This window comes from Mytilus trossulus, chromosome 14 (genome assembly GCF_036588685.1).
Source record: "Mytilus trossulus isolate FHL-02 chromosome 14, PNRI_Mtr1.1.1.hap1, whole genome shotgun sequence".
Taxonomy (NCBI): domain Eukaryota; kingdom Metazoa; phylum Mollusca; class Bivalvia; order Mytilida; family Mytilidae; genus Mytilus; species Mytilus trossulus.
In genome coordinates, this window is record NC_086386.1 from 35,962,771 (window position 1) to 35,981,140 (window position 18,370).

General features: G+C 32.4%; 1 protein-coding gene across 16 annotated transcripts in view; it reads left to right on the forward strand.

The window, feature by feature from the left end:
• The first annotated feature begins 210 nt into the window (after window positions 1-210).
• The window catches only part of LOC134696113 (CUB and sushi domain-containing protein 3-like), a 119,890-nt gene continuing 101,730 nt past the window's right edge, over window positions 211-18,370 (forward strand). For 7 of the 16 annotated variants that reach the window (XM_063557714.1, XM_063557719.1, XM_063557720.1 and 4 more), the window contains exons 1-6: window positions 213-431; window positions 11,988-12,207; window positions 13,112-13,221; window positions 14,037-14,174; window positions 15,535-15,600; window positions 17,390-17,575. In XM_063557714.1, coding sequence (XP_063413784.1) covers window positions 347-431; window positions 11,988-12,207; window positions 13,112-13,221; window positions 14,037-14,174; window positions 15,535-15,600; window positions 17,390-17,575 — 805 coding nt within the window. In that variant the 5' untranslated portion in view covers window positions 213-346. Of the gene's footprint in view, window positions 432-3,149; window positions 3,353-11,987; window positions 12,208-13,111; window positions 13,222-14,036; window positions 14,175-15,534; window positions 15,601-17,389; window positions 17,576-18,370 lie in introns of those variants that run through there. The other 9 variants (XM_063557718.1, XM_063557722.1, XM_063557732.1 and 6 more) reach the window with 4 other exon arrangements.

Here is an 18,370-nt window from a genome sequence, read left to right on the forward strand (position 1 = left end):
AAATGATGACAAAAAGTAAATATTTTAAAAAATATATGAATATATATATAAAAGAAAGAGTGTTATCAGTTCATAACAATATTATAAAATTGTAGATCCTGTTGCTTTATCAATCCCAATAACTTCAAATGTTTATCGTTTCTTTAGCCTCTGACAAATTGTTTATCCATCAGAAAATCATTCATCTATGGCTAATGCGTTTTTAATTTCAATATAATGATAAACACGATATGTACAACAAGATGTTTATTTCTGTCAACCTACGTGAAATTCAACATTAAAGCGAGTGTATCATCTGGTATAAAATATTTCTGGTTAAAATAATAAGTCAGAAGGTTTACAACGGATGGATTTGAGAATGGATTTTAAGATTCTTTTTGTTAATCCGATGACAGTAGTCATTAATCTGTTACTGCTTTCACCAATCACAGGTAACTTATTCTTAAATCTTTTTTTGTAATTGTTGGTCTTTTATAACTTTTTTTATTGTCATTTGTGAGATTTATATATCACTAGTTCAGAAGTCAGTACTTTTGTTTTGACATTATAAGCATTGATGTGTCAATAATTATGAAATGACCGTTTACAAAAATGCGAATATTTCGAAATACTGAGTATTTTCTGCCATAGAATATATAACCATCACTGTTTTAAGCATTATCTCTCGGAACTTAGGGTCTGTAAAGTCCTGCGACGTCGTACTTAATTTAGCCTTATGTGATTAGCGCCTCACAGATCAGTCTTATAAGATGAAACGCACGTTTGGTGTACACTCATTAAAGCCTGGTATATATGGTGATTATGAATTATAAGAAAAAAACAGCCGATGTCAAACATTTATATAAGATTACCAGTCGAATTTTGCATGTAAAACGTTGAATAAAAATCAAAAGCTGAATGCTTTGAAATCTGTCTTGATTCATTCACTTTCCATCCAAGATAGCGAATTTAATGTTTAGGCTACTGGTTACTCACATTAGATAGGTTTCCTTTCACAAATCGATATTATATTACTGGATCTACAAATTGTTCAAGGAAACCTCTTTCAGAACTTTAGGCATATCTTCTACAAATAACCGAATTCGAATCAACGCCCTTCTTCTCATGTAATAGTGCACATTTATTTTCTATGCATGAGGAAATATTATTAGTTACATAGTGTGTTAGTGTCCTAATATGATATATACAGGGTCAGTAAATTCCATATGGGGTGAGAGCGAAGCGCGAACCCGATATGGAATTTACTTACCCTGTATATATCATATTAGGTCACTAGCACAGTATGTAACTAATTTATCTTACCGACTATCTTTATTTGTTGAATTTAGACTAAAGCGTAGGAAGAACACCGCTCTTTATGAAATTAGAATATTGTTAACCTGCACGAGCATACTGTTTCAATGAGATATGTACATATCATACATCAGAGAGCAGATTACTGCTGAGAAATGTGAATTTGATAATTGGGAAGTTGAAATCATCATGACTGTCATCGATTTTAGTTTGCAGTCGTCCATTTGTATCAATATTAATATTGATGAAAAGATCAAGGTATGAAGCAGTCCGCCTTGTACCAGTAATATTCTAAATGTAAATTTCATTGGAATATATGAAATATATTTGATGCAAGTACTGACTAAAATGAATTATTCAGTGATGATCAGTGATAGGACATCACCAATATATCTGAAAGTGAAATTAAAGAAATTTGCGAGGTAATTTTTCTGTTTGTCTTTAAGAAGGTTGTGAATGCTTATTTGCTTAATACGAGTACAAAAATAAGTTGGCAAAAAGAGTGCACAATTAGTAACCATTGGAATATCAAGTCTAAACTCATCAAACTTATAAATATATGGTCGATTAAAAAGTAAAGCATTTTGTAAATATCATCATCACTGTATTGTCTGAAAGAATTAGTGTGGTTCTTCAAAAAATAAGAGTTATTAAAACCCAAAACAATAAAATAATATCTACGATTCCCATTTTTTATAGAACAATATATGTTAAATGACGTGATGAAGTAAATCTTTTGATGGGTGAAAGTAGTGTCAAGCGTAGAAAAATCAAGTCTAAGTGTTGCTACAAAATTGCAGAGATTGTGATCTGAGATTTAGCAGTAGATCTGTAGAATTTTTGAAAATTCACATCTGATTGACACAACTCGGTGAATAAAGCTTATCACTATATGTTTGAAGGCCATCTTTTACTGTTAAAATATAGTCAACACTTTAGAAAGATGATTAGTCGAACATCTTGATGATCCAGCTATGTATAGGTCTTTATTCGGAGTTTTGTGAAGTTTTGGTATCAGTATACTGATATATTATGCTCATAGTTCATATTAGTTTCTGAATGCGCTTCTGAATGATTGATCGAATAGCTTTGATCCATTCAGATAAAGTGTCTAGTTCTGGTTCATATAGTTAACTCTTTACCCATTTTCCAGCATAGCTCACAAATGCATGCATCAGTAAACGGAAGTTCTTTGTCCAGTTGATTGACAATTCTGTATGTTGGTCCCTTAGCTAACAACTCTCTTAGTTGTTCATTAATTACGATTCCAAGGTAGACAGTTATAACATGACCAGATGCAATATTGTTCTATTTTGACACTGCATATGATGACGTTTGGATTTCACATTTGTGAGATTAAATGCCTCTAAAATCTTTTGAAATTAAAAATCAAAGACAATATTCTAACTGGGTGCCACAGAAGACAAATACAAATTCCGATATCGTGGTTAACTTATCTTGACACCAGATGACAGAAGCAAAAATGTACTTGCTGGTATAGATGAGACAACATTTACGGAAGACCTTTAACTTTTGATTCCCTCAGCGAAAACAGAATACTTTAAAAACATTTTTAAGTCTCAGAAATTAATACTTGTTAAAGTAATAGAGTAAAAAAAGTTTTGACGACGACAATGATGACAAAAAGTATATATTTTAAACAATATATGAATATATATAAAAGAAAGAGTGTTATCAGTTTCAAACACTATAATACAATTGTAGATCCTGTTGCTTTAAAAATCCCAATAACTTCAAATGTTTATCGTTTATTTAGCCTCTGACAACTTGTTAATCCATCAGAAAATCATTCATCTATGGCTAATGCGTTTTTAATTTCAATATAATGATAAAAACGATGTACAACAAGATGTTTGTTTCTGTCAACCTACGTGAAATTCAACATTAAAGAGAGTGTATCATCTGGTATAAAATATTTCTGATTAAAATAACAAGTCAGAAGGTTTACAACGGATGGATTTGAGAATGGATTGCAAGATTCTTTTTGTTAATCGGATGACAGTAGTCATTAATCTGTTGCTGCTTTCAACAATCACAGGTAACTTATTCTGAAATCTTGTTCTGTAATTGTTTGTCCTTTATAACTTTTTTTATTGTCATTTGTGAGATTTGTATATCACTAGTCCAGAAGTCAGTACTTTTGTTTTGACATTATTAGCATTGATGTGTCAATAGTTATACAAAAATGCGAATATTTCGAAATGCTAAGTATTTTCTGCCATAGAATATATAACCATAACTGTTTTAAGCATTATCTCTCGGAACTTAGGGTCTGTAAAGTCCTGCGACGTCGTACTAAATGTAGCCTTATGAGATTAGCGCCTCACAGATCAGTCTTGTAAGATGAAGCGCGCGTTTGGTGTACACTCATTAAAGCCTGGTATCTATGGTGGTTATGCATTATAAGAAAAAAACACTCGATGTCAATCATTTATATAAGATTACCAGTAGAGTTTTGTTGATAAAACGTTGAATAAAAATCAAAAGCTGAATGCTTTGAAATCTGACTTAATTCATTCACTTTCCAACCAAGATAGCGAATTTAATGTTTTGGCTATTGGGAACTCACATTAAGAGGTTTCCTTTCACAAAAAATGATATTATATTACTGGATCTACAAATTATTCAACGAAACCTCTTTCAGAACTTCAGGCATATCTTCTATAAATAACCAAAAAAGTCGACCTTGAAACAACCACTATATAGGTGATGCAAGTCAGATGAAGAAACATAATTATTGAACAAATCTGTACCGAATTCGAATCAACGTCCTTATTCTCATGTAACAGTGCACATTTATTTTCTATGCATGAGGAAGATATTAAGATTTGTTCACCCAATAATATTCATATTGCACGAGGGATCTGCCCGAGGGAAATATGATTTTCGAGAGTGAGTAAATCTTTATATCTCCCGAAGCAAAGGGGAATGATTTTTTTATTCCACTGCCTATGCTTTGTTTACTATTTATACATTTTGGATATAAGAAGTTCAAATCGTATGTACATTAACCGCGCGTAACGTCACACGATGTAATCCCGAATATGATCCTCAGAATGGAATATGAAGATTTGTTAAATGACACGTGGGAAAGTCTCAACGAATCAGATATTGATTTAACTATCAATATGTATAAACAGTGGAATAATATATAATGTCGGTACTCCGTCATTGCTATTCCTAATAAAATTTAGCGATGGATTTATTGAATAAGTCAAACATTGTTTTCTTTAACAGAAATAGCAAGAGAAATAAACATATCTTTTCTAAGAGTTTTCTGCAATACACCCTATCGCTTTTTAGTCCAATCCGGGACAAACAGTAATTTATACAACTTTCTCTTTGGGTCAGACCGCCGAAAATAGAGGTCATCAGTAGTGAGCTGATGGAGGACAAGCTTTATACAGCGATCATCAAGAAACTTTGATAGAGTATGATCCCCTTTTTCGAAATTAAAATTGAAGTAAAAACTTATTATGTTTGAAGTATTTACGGTAGTTTAAACAGGTCTCATTAAAAAGTATCATGCATGGTGAATTGTTTAAACAGGGTCCCAGATAGCTTCAATGAAAAAGTTGTGTAATTTTAGAACTTATCCGGAATGGAATAAATAGCGATTAGGTTTATGTTCACTGAAACTGAGGACAATAAAGGTCGAATGAAAACTAAACAATACGACAAAAGATTCAAATTTATTCCATTTCTGTGAAACAACATTCCAGTAGCAACTTCATTTGGAGGTTGAAACTATAAGGTAAAGCTTGTTTGTTTTTAATTTTAATTTCTCTATAGCATATTGCAGGTAAGCTATAACAAGAGTCATGTAGTAATTCTCACCATTCGTTATCATCTGCTGAACTTGTTTTTCTTTTAATCGCAATTCGTCTGATTATCTTTATCGTTATTCAATAATGTTTTTGTTACTTTAGTAATTACCCCTATAGAGAAAAACATGTACCCTGATTCGTCGTTATCTCTTGATTTTTTAAAGTTATGGTTTTGAATCTAGATTTTTTAACATACCTTCAATGTAATACAGTTTTTAATATATATTGTATTGTGTTAAACGGGACTTTAAGGAATAACATATCACAAAAAAAAAAAAAAAAAAAAAAATTGTAATCAAGAATATGTTTTATGCAATGTCATTTATATGAATCCGATTTATACATGAGTAAAAAAACAATTTGCTATAATGTAGCAACTACTATTTATATGATCGAAGCACCTAAGTTCATCCACTTCATGTTAATGTTGCTAAATATTAGTAGTCATTTTTGTATCTTCGGTTTTCTTTTCACCACGGTTGAGGCTTGTTTCGTGTATTCCACTGATATATTGGACTTGTGGATTTTGATTGTCCCTTTGGTATCGTTTCCGCTATCTTCTATATTAGTATTATTTTCAAAAATTGATCACATTTAAATATAATTTGAACTTTCCAAAGTAAAGATGACAAACAGTTTCGTATGAATATTCTTATTAAATCTCCGGATAACTTAAAAGTAGAAGGATCTCAATGAACCATATTTTAGCTTTTCGCCCTTGTCACCGTTTTGTAAACAATGGAATGTTTTGTAATTTCCTTAGAAGTAAATGATATACTCATCATAGATACCAGGACTAAATTTTGTTTATAGGCCAGACGCGCGTTTCGTCTAAAAAAGACTGATCAGTGACGCTCGAATGCAAAAAAGTTAAAAAGGCCAAATAAAGTACGAAATTGAAAAGCATTGAGGACCAGAATTTCTTAAGGTTTTTGCCAAATCCATCTAAGGTAGAGTATGCCCGAGGTAGAAAGCTTTAGTATTTCAAACATTCTAAATTTTGCAAACAGTTAATTTATGAATATAACCATACCAATGATAATTCATGTCAGCACAAACAGTAACATTTAATCATATAAATTATGAAACATCAGTTTTTATTAAATCGTCTATGCATGTATAAACACCTTAATGTACTTGAAAATCAATGAAAAACATGTCACATATTTTTTAACGATACGATATTGTTTCAAGTTTCAGTTAGAATAAATTATAGGCTAACATTTAAAATACAATCTCCAACGCATAAATATATTTTTAATGTTTTAACCAAATCTGTGTTGATAAGAATATGATGTAAGAATTAAAAAAAAAACCAGTCTTATTATTATCCATTTTACTTTGTCAAGACGGATTAGCTAAACAAAATTGCAAAACAGTTAAAAGATCTACTAAAAATCAAAGGGCATCTGTCTTTGGTCAATTTGATGATGTGGTTCGTTTTCTTAAAAGAAGGACGAAAGATACCAAAGGGACAGTCAAACTCATAAATCTAAAACAAACTGACAACGCCATGGCTAAAAATGAAAAAGACAAACAAAAAAAAAACAATAGTACACATGACACAACATAGAAAACTAAAGAATAAACAACACAAACCCCACCAAAACTAGGGGTGATATCAGGTGCTCTGGAAGGGTAAGCAGATCCTGCTCCACATGTGGCACCCGCCGTGTTGCTTATGTGATTACAAATCCGGTAAAAAGTCTAATTCGGTTGGTCACATTCATGAAAGGGAAGGGGAATGTAGTTACGACGTAAGGAACATATCTGATATCATTTGTGAAACGTAACAAATATGTTGTCAATCAAGAAATCAAGCATCTTGATAATATCAGTTTCAGAGAATTTTTTGTTTGAATCAGAGTGATTCTTTACAAAGTAGGATTTATCCCTTCCTAAGACAAGATACTTGTATCTACGTTGGCAATTCTTTTTTATGAAGCAAAGTAATACCAACTCTTTCAATTTGTCTTTTAGTTTGGAATGTGGAATACTTGTGTAAAGAGTAGAAAAGTCAAATGTTTAAATACTGTTACAAGATGAAAGAGAGTTAGATTGTATGTACTCTAAAAGATCTTTAGAATTCTTAATATTGAATCGTCTGTGAACTGTTTCTTATCGATGCCAGTCATTTCGCCGATGTTATGTTTAACACCAGCCCAGTGGTCAACACTTCGGTATTGACATAAATATCCATTATATGGTCATTTTTATAAGTTCCTATTCCAAAACGTTAAATATTTTGAAAAAAAGAATTTTCATATCCCAGGAATAGATTACATTAGCTGTATTTGGCACAACTCTTTTGGACTTTTGGGTCCCCAATGCTTCAACTTTGTACTTGTTTGGCTTTATAACTATTTTGAGCATCACTGATAAGTTTTGTGTAGACGAAACGCGCGTTTGACGTACTTAATTATAATCCGCGTACCTTTGATAACTATTAATCATTGTTTTGTCTGTTTTTATATGATATATGATTTTTTTCGTCGTTCCACTACTTCTTTTCTCAGTTTTTTAATTACTTCAATTACTCAAGTTTGATTCAATCGGCTTGCAATAACCGACGCTACCTGTAATTAAAAAGAACCACTAGAAACTCTTAAACCCTTACATCATACGTGTCATTTGTGTTTTACAGTTGTAACTTAAAAATAGGGATCCTGAAGTTTGATTGATTGATAGATGTATATACTTTCGTGCAATATCTTTATAAAATTAAAATTGTACATAATCTTCATCGTCTTGATATATGCCCAAGAATGTGATTTTTATCGTTCTTATCGGTCTTGAGAAGAAAATGTCGTTTTTTTATGATTTACATTTATCAGTCAATCTTTACACATTTGAAATCTCTGGATATCTAACAAGTCTAAACACGTTAAAGAAATTCGTAGTAACATAGCCAAAGAGGTAAAAAAGAGTAATCGAATTCATCTATCATGGTAAATTTGGTCTTTTCTTCATAATTTGTAATATGTCAATGGAGAATTGTAGCCCTTTATATTGTTAATAACACTTTTCTATGAAATGTGTTATCGAAAGGTCCAAAATATCGTGAGTCTAAATCCATCACTTGGAAATACAACTTTCAAATTTTGATGGATTCAGTCGAGGATTATGCCAGGCAATGGGCTAAGCGCGAGAAGGAAGACATCAATGCCCATGCTACGTCAATTTTTAAAGACCCAAAAATTGCCAATCACCTTTCCGACCTCCATGATAAATATGTTGTTGCCCCCGCAGACAAATCCCCAAACAACATCGTTTTTGTATGTAAAAGTCATTACATTAACTGCTTGATAAACGAATTAGGTATTGACAATTCACTTGGAAACTCAACATATACCCTCACGACAATTACCAAAGAGGAAATCCTGGATAATTATAGGTCTGTTCTCTGTTCCTTTGGAATTTCAACCAATGATGAAGAACTGGATCTTCGATCACTGTATTGGATACATAAACTACATGAGTGTCCTTACAAACAACGGTATATTGCTGGGTCTTCTAAGTGCTCAAAAAACCTCTTTCTAAATTATTGACATCTATTTTATCAGCAATCAAAGACGGGCTTCAAAGTTATTGTGAATCTGCCTATTCTAGAGGTGGCGTGAATCAGATGTGGATAATAACAAAGATTTTTTAGAGTACATATAATCTTACTCTCTTTCATCTTGTAACAGTATTAAAACATTTGACTTTTCTACTCTTTATACAAGTATTCCACATTCCAAAGTAATAGACAAAGTGAAAGAGTTGGTATTACTTGCTTCATAAAAAAAGAATGGCCAACGTAGATACAAGTATCTTGTTTTAGGGAGGGATAAATCCTACTTTGTAAAGAATCACTCTGATTCAAACAAAAAATTCTCTGAAACTGATATTATCAAGATGCTTGATTTCTTGATTGACAACATAATTGTTACGTTCGGAGGACGTGTTTTTCTACAGACTGTCGGCATTCCAATGGGAACAAACTGTGTTCCTCTACTTGCCGACTTGTTTCCTTATTAATATGAGGCTGACTTCATGCAGGAACTTTTTAGGACGAAAGATAAGAAGAGAGCAATATCCTTTAACTCTACTTTCCACTATATAGATGATGTTCTTTCACTAAACAATTCAAAATTTGATGACTATGTGGAACGCATCTAACCCATCGAACTAGAGATAATGGATACAACAGATACAGTTAAGTCGGCTTCATATCTTGACTTACATCTAGAAATTGACATTGAGGGTCGGTTGAAAACAAAACTTTACGACAAAAGAGATGATTTCAGCTTTCCAATTGTGAACTTTCCATTTCTAAGTAGCAACATTCCAGCAGCACATGTATACGGGGTACATATCTCCCAATTAATACGATATGCTCGTGCATGCATTTCTTATCATGATTTTCTTGAGAGAGGGTTGCTGCTCACAAGGAAGCTACTAAACCAAGAGTTCCAAATCATAAGTTGAAATTATTCCTTCGTAAATTTTACGGACGCCATCACGAGTTGGTTGACCGTTATGGTATAACCGTTTCACAAATGATATCGGATATGTTCCTTACGTCGTAACTACAATCCCCTTCCCTTTCATGAATGTGACCTACCGAATTAGACTATTTACCGGATTTGTAATCACATAAGCAACACGACGGGTGCCACATGTGGAGCAGGATCTGCTTACCCTTCCAGAGCACCTGAGATCACCCCTAGTTTTTGTTGAGTGCGTGTTGTTTATTCTTTAGTTTTCTATGGTGTGTCATGTTTACTATTTTTTTTCGGCTTGTCTTTTTAATTTTTAGCCATGGCGTTGTCAGTTTGTTTAAGATTTATGAGTTTGACAATCCCTTTGGTATCTTTCGTCCCTTTTTTGTAGAAAAATCTTTCTCTTAATTTATGAGCATTGAACCCTTTTTTTTGAATCCGTTGTATAACATTTTTTAAACAACGTGTACACATGTGTACATATCTTGTCGGTTATCTCAGAAGATAATTGGATTAATTAATGGTCAATTAAACCATTGTTAGCTCACTAGATGTATCAAAATATTCTAACAGGTGTTTATGAAACTGACAACTTTGTAGAATGTAGAAGGCACTCGAAAAAGTTTTCATTAAACACCAAAAAAAAATGAAAATTTATGTTCTAATCTCTAGGAAAACAGTTTCTTACATAGTTACTCGTGAATTATCGGATTTATATAATATCGATAGTTAAATTGTAAATTCTAAAGTCCGTGACGAGGCTATGACCTTAAAATTGACAATTGAACTATCTCGATTGGATGAATCCGATAATCCATTGTTATCAATATAAGAATCTATATATATATTGAATTATGTCAGAATCGTAGCAATGATATATCTTATAATTTAATACTCATTTTCACAGATGTTATCATTATGTTCCTTCTGTCGAATCAGTTCCCTTTTCATAAATATAACCTACCGAATAAAATTATCTACAGGAATTGTAATGACATGATCAACACGACGGATGACACATGTAGAACAGGATCTGCCTACCATTCCGGAGCACATGAGATCACCCCAGTTTTAGTGCGGAACGATCTGTTTAGTCTGTAGATTTCTCTGTTGTGTCTTGTGCACATTTTCTTGTCTTTTGTCTCTTTCACCATTGAGATGTCGGTTTATTTTCGATCTATGAGTTTGACTGTTCCTCTGGTATCTTACACCTCTCTATTATAAAGCTTACATTATCAGCGGTATCTCACCTTATATTGGAGAACCCTTCCCTTATGTTACTAAATTGAAAAAAAGGGAATCATTCTAGACATTCTTTTATTTTTGTTAAATACGACCGTAAATTTATCAAATATAATAAAACGACCCATTTGTCTATATTAACACGAGACGTGTTACACATCTATTACATAATACTATCGAAATTTGCATATTTCATTTAACACACCCCAGTCACCTTAAATAGTAGACATCTGTTTAATCTATAAAACGACTTAACGGGATAATTATTTCATAACATATGACTAAGGATTTATTTCTAAAAGAAAAAAATCATCGTTTTAAAAAATCGACAGTGTTGCATTAAATCTAAAAGTTGGTTCACAGATATCTGTGTACGCTAAAAGAACACATGATTGCTTATTAAAGTAATATCTTAACGATATTATTAGGTTTTTGTATATTATGCTTCATTTTTGCAAAACGTAAGATGTAAATATTTGTTTAATGCAACTCAGGTACTTGCATTTTTAAGTGAGAAAACTGTGCAAAGGGGGATTTTAGAACTCTTTAGTCCAAAAAACGACTCCACTATGGTCAAAGGAAAAAAAGGAGAACAAAAACAAACACAAGTCCACAAAACTCAACACAGAAACATAGATAGATTTAGGAAAATGTGGTAGCGTTCATTTCTCCATGACGATTAAAATGATCAAGTGATTCGACTGATCATTATACATGAATTCCAATTACAACGGTACGAGTCATCTAACAGATACGGCTAATTCGACACACCACAAATGCAATCTAAAATTGTCTCTCATGATAGTTTAAACTTCACATTTGACGACTACGGAAAAGCATTTCAACCATCTTGAAAGATTTCTTGAATCACGCATATAGATAAATACGACTACGTAATAGGTGCTTTATAATTTCATTTATTCTCGGTAACTGCATATTGTGAAGCAAATAAAGGCTGCATAGAAAGGAATATGTTTTGGTTTGGAGATGCGTCCGGATTTATTTGTTTCGAGGTTACCCAAATTTAAGTATAGATTTTTGAGAAATATTGACATCAGTATGATATTTTTATATGCAACATACATGTATATACTGCTTATTAAAATAAACCTCTTTTTAGATGCAATTTGTATACTGCCTCCAGAACTCAGGAATACGGCATGGATTTATAACTATACCAAACCAGATGATAACCAACCGGTAACAACAACACTTACAATTCGGACTACAGTTTTAGCAGATTCATCAATAAATTTAGATGCACGTGGAACGACAATTGACGATTGGACTTGCATATCTAGCTTAACATTGTCAGATACAGAATCTGTTGCTGTTTTTAAGTGAGACTATATAATATATCCCGTTATAATAGCTTCTTTTGGTTTCTTCTCATTAAATTAGATCCACATAACCATGTTAGTCGCACTGTTCCCCCATTTTATATTTGATAGTGTTTCAAATAAGGTTCGATCCTTTTAGAATTCGATTAATCAAATAATGTGTAAAAGTCATAGTTAAAACTATTATATGCATTGTTCTATCTATAATACTTGTTTAGTATGCATCTTTTTCCACATCAGATTCTAGTTATTTCTTGTTTTGATATAATAAAACAAATTATCTGTTCTGAAAAGTATTTACCCGAGTTGCTTATTGAGCGAGCGTGCAACTTGGAAGTTTTTATCATACAAACGTTTTTTTCACTTGCGCAAGATGTAACTGAACGTAATAAAATCAAGTTAAAGCAGAACCAAAACAAACATTCAGTTCAACCAATACTTCTGGTTTTTTTTCACTAATGAGCTAACGATTTTCATACTCTTATGTCATAGCTACCAAAGGTAAAGTTTTTGATAAGAGGCAGGAGTTACAAAAGGGACTCAAACTTCCTAGGTCGACGACGAAAACCTAAGAGCATGGTACAACAAAGACAAATAACAATCACCTTAAAAAAAAACAACAGTTTTTAGCGATACGAACCTTATCATAAGTGGGTGATCCCGGAAAATAAGAAGAAAGTGCCGACAACGGCTTAAAAGACGAAAAAATGTAACAAACCTATTTAAGACTATACCAATCACACCGTACCTGTTTAATCAACCCAAACGTTGTTTATTGAGAAGACTTGCCATAGTTACAAATACAATAAGCTGATTAAACTAATACCCTGCAATGTATGCGGGCCGAAGTAGGTCATATGTATTAATATATTTCCTTTTTTATTTTATTTCTATTCTGTTTTAGGAGCGATACCACCTATTCTGAAGGGCCATTTACAGGTAGTAGACGGTTATATCTTTGTATGAAATTCACAAAGGTCACTGACAACTTGTTTTACTTCTACTTATTATCAGGTATTATTATTTTTTTCATCAGTCATCTTAGTTTAAATTTATCTTTATCTGATGTTTAAACGTTTGTATGTTTGAATGTCTAGGAATGACTTGTATTCTTGTTCTTTAAGATGTTGTCTTTGTAACTATTTTGAGGTCAATACAAGTCTTAAAAACAAAGATACAAAAATGATAATATTTATGTTGAGAAGTTGACAAGCCGCTGTCAAGAAGTTAGAAAAATAAAATCAAAGGTCAGTGATACATATTGCTAAACAAATATAGTAGACAAATATTATGAACGTTCTCTATTCTAGGAATATAATTTTTGGGTATGTAAATCTGCTTATATATGTATGAATCTTTTCAAAACCTTCTGACTTTAAGGCAGTTCTAGAAATTCATCAATATTACAAGTTCAACTGCTGATTGAAATATGTTTTTCCTGCTGAATAGAACTAAATGTTACTGATTAGAATCAAGTGTTCCCGAGCCGACTAACAATGTGTGTTTCTGAGTAAACCTACCTAATCAGAATAACAAAACTGTTCAGATGTTCCAAATAAATATATTTTTCTTTAATATTGTTTAATTATTTGCCATGATTATCTTTACATTTGTCAACACAGTATACACTTGCTGATAAATATGACAAATGATAAAATTTATGATTTTTTTTTATATTTAATAAAAAAAAATTCACCCTTGTAAACTACAACCTTTTTCGCTGAATATTTTATTCTTCGTTAATTGCAAACAAGGTAGATGTGTATACCATAAACATAACTATAGTTATTTTAATTTTAATATTTGTTAATTAAATTTGAAATATTCAGATGTGGATAATACTCTTACGCCAAATGAAAGGGCATTTAATCCACCAGCAAACAGTCAACCAAGTGATTCTGACCCACTGTGTAGTACGTTTTGTCAATATACATCTGAACCAAAAATACGCACGCTGCAAAGGACAGGTAATTCTGACCCACTGTGTAGTACGTTTTTTCAATATACATCAGAACAAAAAATACGCACGCTGCAAGCTGCAAAAGACAGGTAATTCTGACCCATTGTGTTGTACATTTTGTCAATATACATCAGAACCCAAAGTACACACGCTGCAAAAGACAGATAATTCTGACCCACTGTGTAGTACGTTTTGTCAATATACATCAGAACCAAAAAAATACGCACGCTGCAAAAGACAGGTTATTCTAACCCACTGTGTTGTACATTTTGTCAATATACATCAGAACCCAAAGTACATACGCTGCAAAAGACAGATAATTCTGACCCACTGTGTAGTACGTTTTGTCAATACACTTGGAACCAAAAATACACATGCTGCAAAAGACAGGTAATTTGTTAGAGAAACTGTATAAATACGAAGGTGTGGTATAAGCATCGTAAGAAATGTTGCTGTGTTATATCTAATTCGTTTATTAGTCTTTCAGCATCAATGTTTATCAGCCGTCCGTCCGTATGCTATCCCCTTCATATTTTTTTTTATCAACCTATCATTTCTGGGGTAAATTTAATTGGAATGCTATATCACAATTTTTAATAGTTTTTTTCATTTTTTTGTTAAAACATCGTGGTCAAAAGAACGACATCGTTATGAATTAATTAAATGAATGCTTTTAAATATATTTGTTGATACATTTATCTTTTTGGTCTATTGGTCCGTTCGTCCGTCCGTTCGTCCGTCCGTTCGTTCGTCCGTTCGTCTCTCCCGTTTCAGGGTAAAGATTCTGGTAAAGGTGGAAGGTTCAGATCTCACATAACACGTTTAACTCTGTCACTTTCTAGCGCCTGTACCAATTGAGGAGATTCTGGCAATTGCTTGTTTTGTATGGGTTTCGTTTTTTTTAATTTATATCTTCTTGAGTAGTGTATAAGGTCCTTTTTCACTAAACCAGTACACAATTTTAGTTTGAGGCAATCTGAATCCTTCCTCTGGATGAAGATTTTTGTCTCGTATGATGGCTTTCTGCTGTTATTGGCTTTTTTGTTTGGTTGTTGTTTCTTTGACACATTCCTCTCTTCCATTCTTTGAGCATCCGTGTACGAAGGACACATTCTTGATACGAACGTTTCGCTGTTTGTCTTTTTTTTCTTTGTTATTTTCGATTTATAAGTTTGACTGTCCCTCTGGTATCTTTCATCCCACTTTTAAAGAGACATTTATCATATGCATATTAATATGTATATGGGTGGAGAGTTGTCTCATTGGCACTCACACCACATCTTCTTATATCTATATACAGAGAAACAGGCAACTTATATGTTGCATTACAATTTATTCCTGTGTAATCATTTTTTTTTCTCTACCAGGTACTACCGATGTTGTGCCAGGTGACGCAGCTTTGTGTACGCCTTGTGAAAGTCCATGTGAAGAACGTAAGTTAAATATGATTAATTCATTAGACTTGAATATTAGTTAAAGCAACACAATTTCCTGAAGTGTTCAAAATCTAACACTTAATGCAATTAACTGGGAACATAGTTGGCTTTGATAATGGATATATATATATATATATATATGTTTTCATCCAACGCAGTCATAGGTTTGAACGTAGTTTTCAATTTAGACTCGTATATATATATATATATTACTTACTTTAATAATGCTCTCGTCTCGGTAATAAAATGGCACTAATCGCCATATCTAACCTTTGAATCTCGGCCAGTCGCATTGTAACAAGACGGACGGGAACATAGATTGCACGAATTGCTACTTGTTATATACATAATACGATTGCATGTAAATATCTATTTAATTATAAAAGTTAAAAGTAAACTGAATCTTAAATTTTAAATCATTATATGTTTATTATTAAATGTTAGTTGATTTTATTATTAAAAACCTTTTGCCGGAAATATTAATTTAGTTACTTCTTATAAATGCACTGAACATTACATGGTGATTTAACTAAAAAGAAAGAAAAGTAAATAGAATTTAAATAAGAGGTATATCTGAAAAAATAAATTTACATAAAAGTCCATATCAGAAAATATTCGCATTTAATATGAGATCACTTCAAGCTATCTATTTCCCGTAGATTTTTAGCTGAACACATTCTTTCGATATAAGAATCAGTCACGTGTCTTTAAATTTACATCCCAACTAACACTCTAAGGGAGGATCGCCCTTACCAGAGCAGCCTACGTCGAGTTTCTTTGTTTTGCATGCTTTTTGTTCTGTAATATTTTGATGGGAATGTCGAATAAAAAACTCGAAATATGCGGAAGGAGCACCAACTTTAACGTAAAAAAACACATCAAATTTCCAGTATCTGTGCTAGGAATCGAACTGAAGACCTTCATTATATGAAACCACGATGTATGCCCCTACACCAGGACGACTGAATACAAACTCACTGACAATTTAACATATTCAAACATTGTATCTATGGCTCATAAAAGGTAAATACTGTATAGCATTATATATAATCATATTTTAACTATTGACTCAAATTCTCATATTTGATTTTTAACTAAAATAAAATAAACGATGTCCAATGCATGAACTCGCATCCGCATATTTTGTGTATTTTAGTAAGGACAGTATGTACTTAACCACTGGGTGGCCTTCGAAGATTGCCAACGGTCATATAACCCGATAAAGATATACATATACAGATACATGTACATAGATAGAAAATAAATGAGTTTTTGTAGATCAGTCTGTCAAATGTTTTACCCATGTCACACATTCAATGTTGACAGTCCTTTGTGTTTGATTTTGCCTTTTGATTTTGGTCTTTCCTTTTGAATTTTGCTGGGAGTTCAGTATTTTTGTGTTTTACTTTTTCCTTTTAATTAGCAAACAAGCGAAATGCATGTGTAACCAAACTCTAGGTACGGAAATAATTTTGAGGTCACATGAATACGGATTAAATGAGGTCAAATTATTCACTTGCAAGTTAAATTATTATCTGTTGTTTCTTAGCTTATGTTGATAGAATTAAACTGTAACTGATGATTAAAAAGAAACATATTCCTTTTCATATCTGGTAGTTGATGCCCATTCAAAACTTAAATTATGGAAACAATGGGTACGTGGATTTTTTTTATTGATTTTAAGTATTTATAATGCGATTTTAAAAAAAAATCAATAATTGATAATCATTCATAATTTACTACTAAAAAAATGTCATTAATAAATATGAAGTTAATACTATTACAGGAGTAGTAGCTTGTCCAGACCTTAGGCTTACTTCAGTAAATTTCACTACTATAACAAACAATAGTGGTATAAACTACCAAGACAATATAACTTATGCTTGTATCACCGGCTATGAATTGAAGTCTGGTAACCTAACTCGTGAATGTTTGGCTAATGAAAGCTGGAGTGGCAGTCCTCCAGTCTGCGGTAAGTCCACTGTATAGATCATTAAATACAAAGATCGTACAAGATATTTGTTGCTTCGCACAAGGAAGCTATTAAACCAAGAGTTCCAAATGGTGAAGTTGAAAATTTTACGGACGCCATCACGGAGTTGGTTGACCGTTATCATAATTATGGAATAACCGTTTCACACATGATATCGGATATGTTCCTTACGTCGTAACTTCAATCCTCTTCCCTTTCATGAATGTGACCTACCGAATTAGACTATTTACCGGATTGATTATAACATGAGCAACACGACGGGTGCCATATATGGAACAGGCTCTGCTTACCCTTCTGGAACACCTGAGATCAACCCCAGGTTTTAGTGGGGTCGTAATGCTTATTTTTCAGTTTTATATGTTGTGTCATGTGTACTATTGTTTGTCTGTTTGTCTTTTTCATTTTTGGTCATGGCCTTGTCAGTTTATTTTCGAATTATAAGTTTGACTGCCTCTCAGGTATCTTTTGTTCCTCTTTTACTTCTAAGGAATAGATAATTAAAAATTTATATTTACACAATTCTCAAGAACAAATGTAAAAATAAAAATTGCCAACGAAAAGCGATGTACAAAGGTTCAAATGAAGTGGAGGAAACAAATTATAGGCAATTGTACGACCTTCAACGACCAGAAAAACAATGGCGTATAAAAGCTATGCACTGCGCCGAAATGAACAAATATGATACCATAGCTAGTATCTAACGGTCAAGATTTTAACAAACCAATTTGAGAAAAATCAACTATTGATAATCTATCATAATTTACTACTTGCATT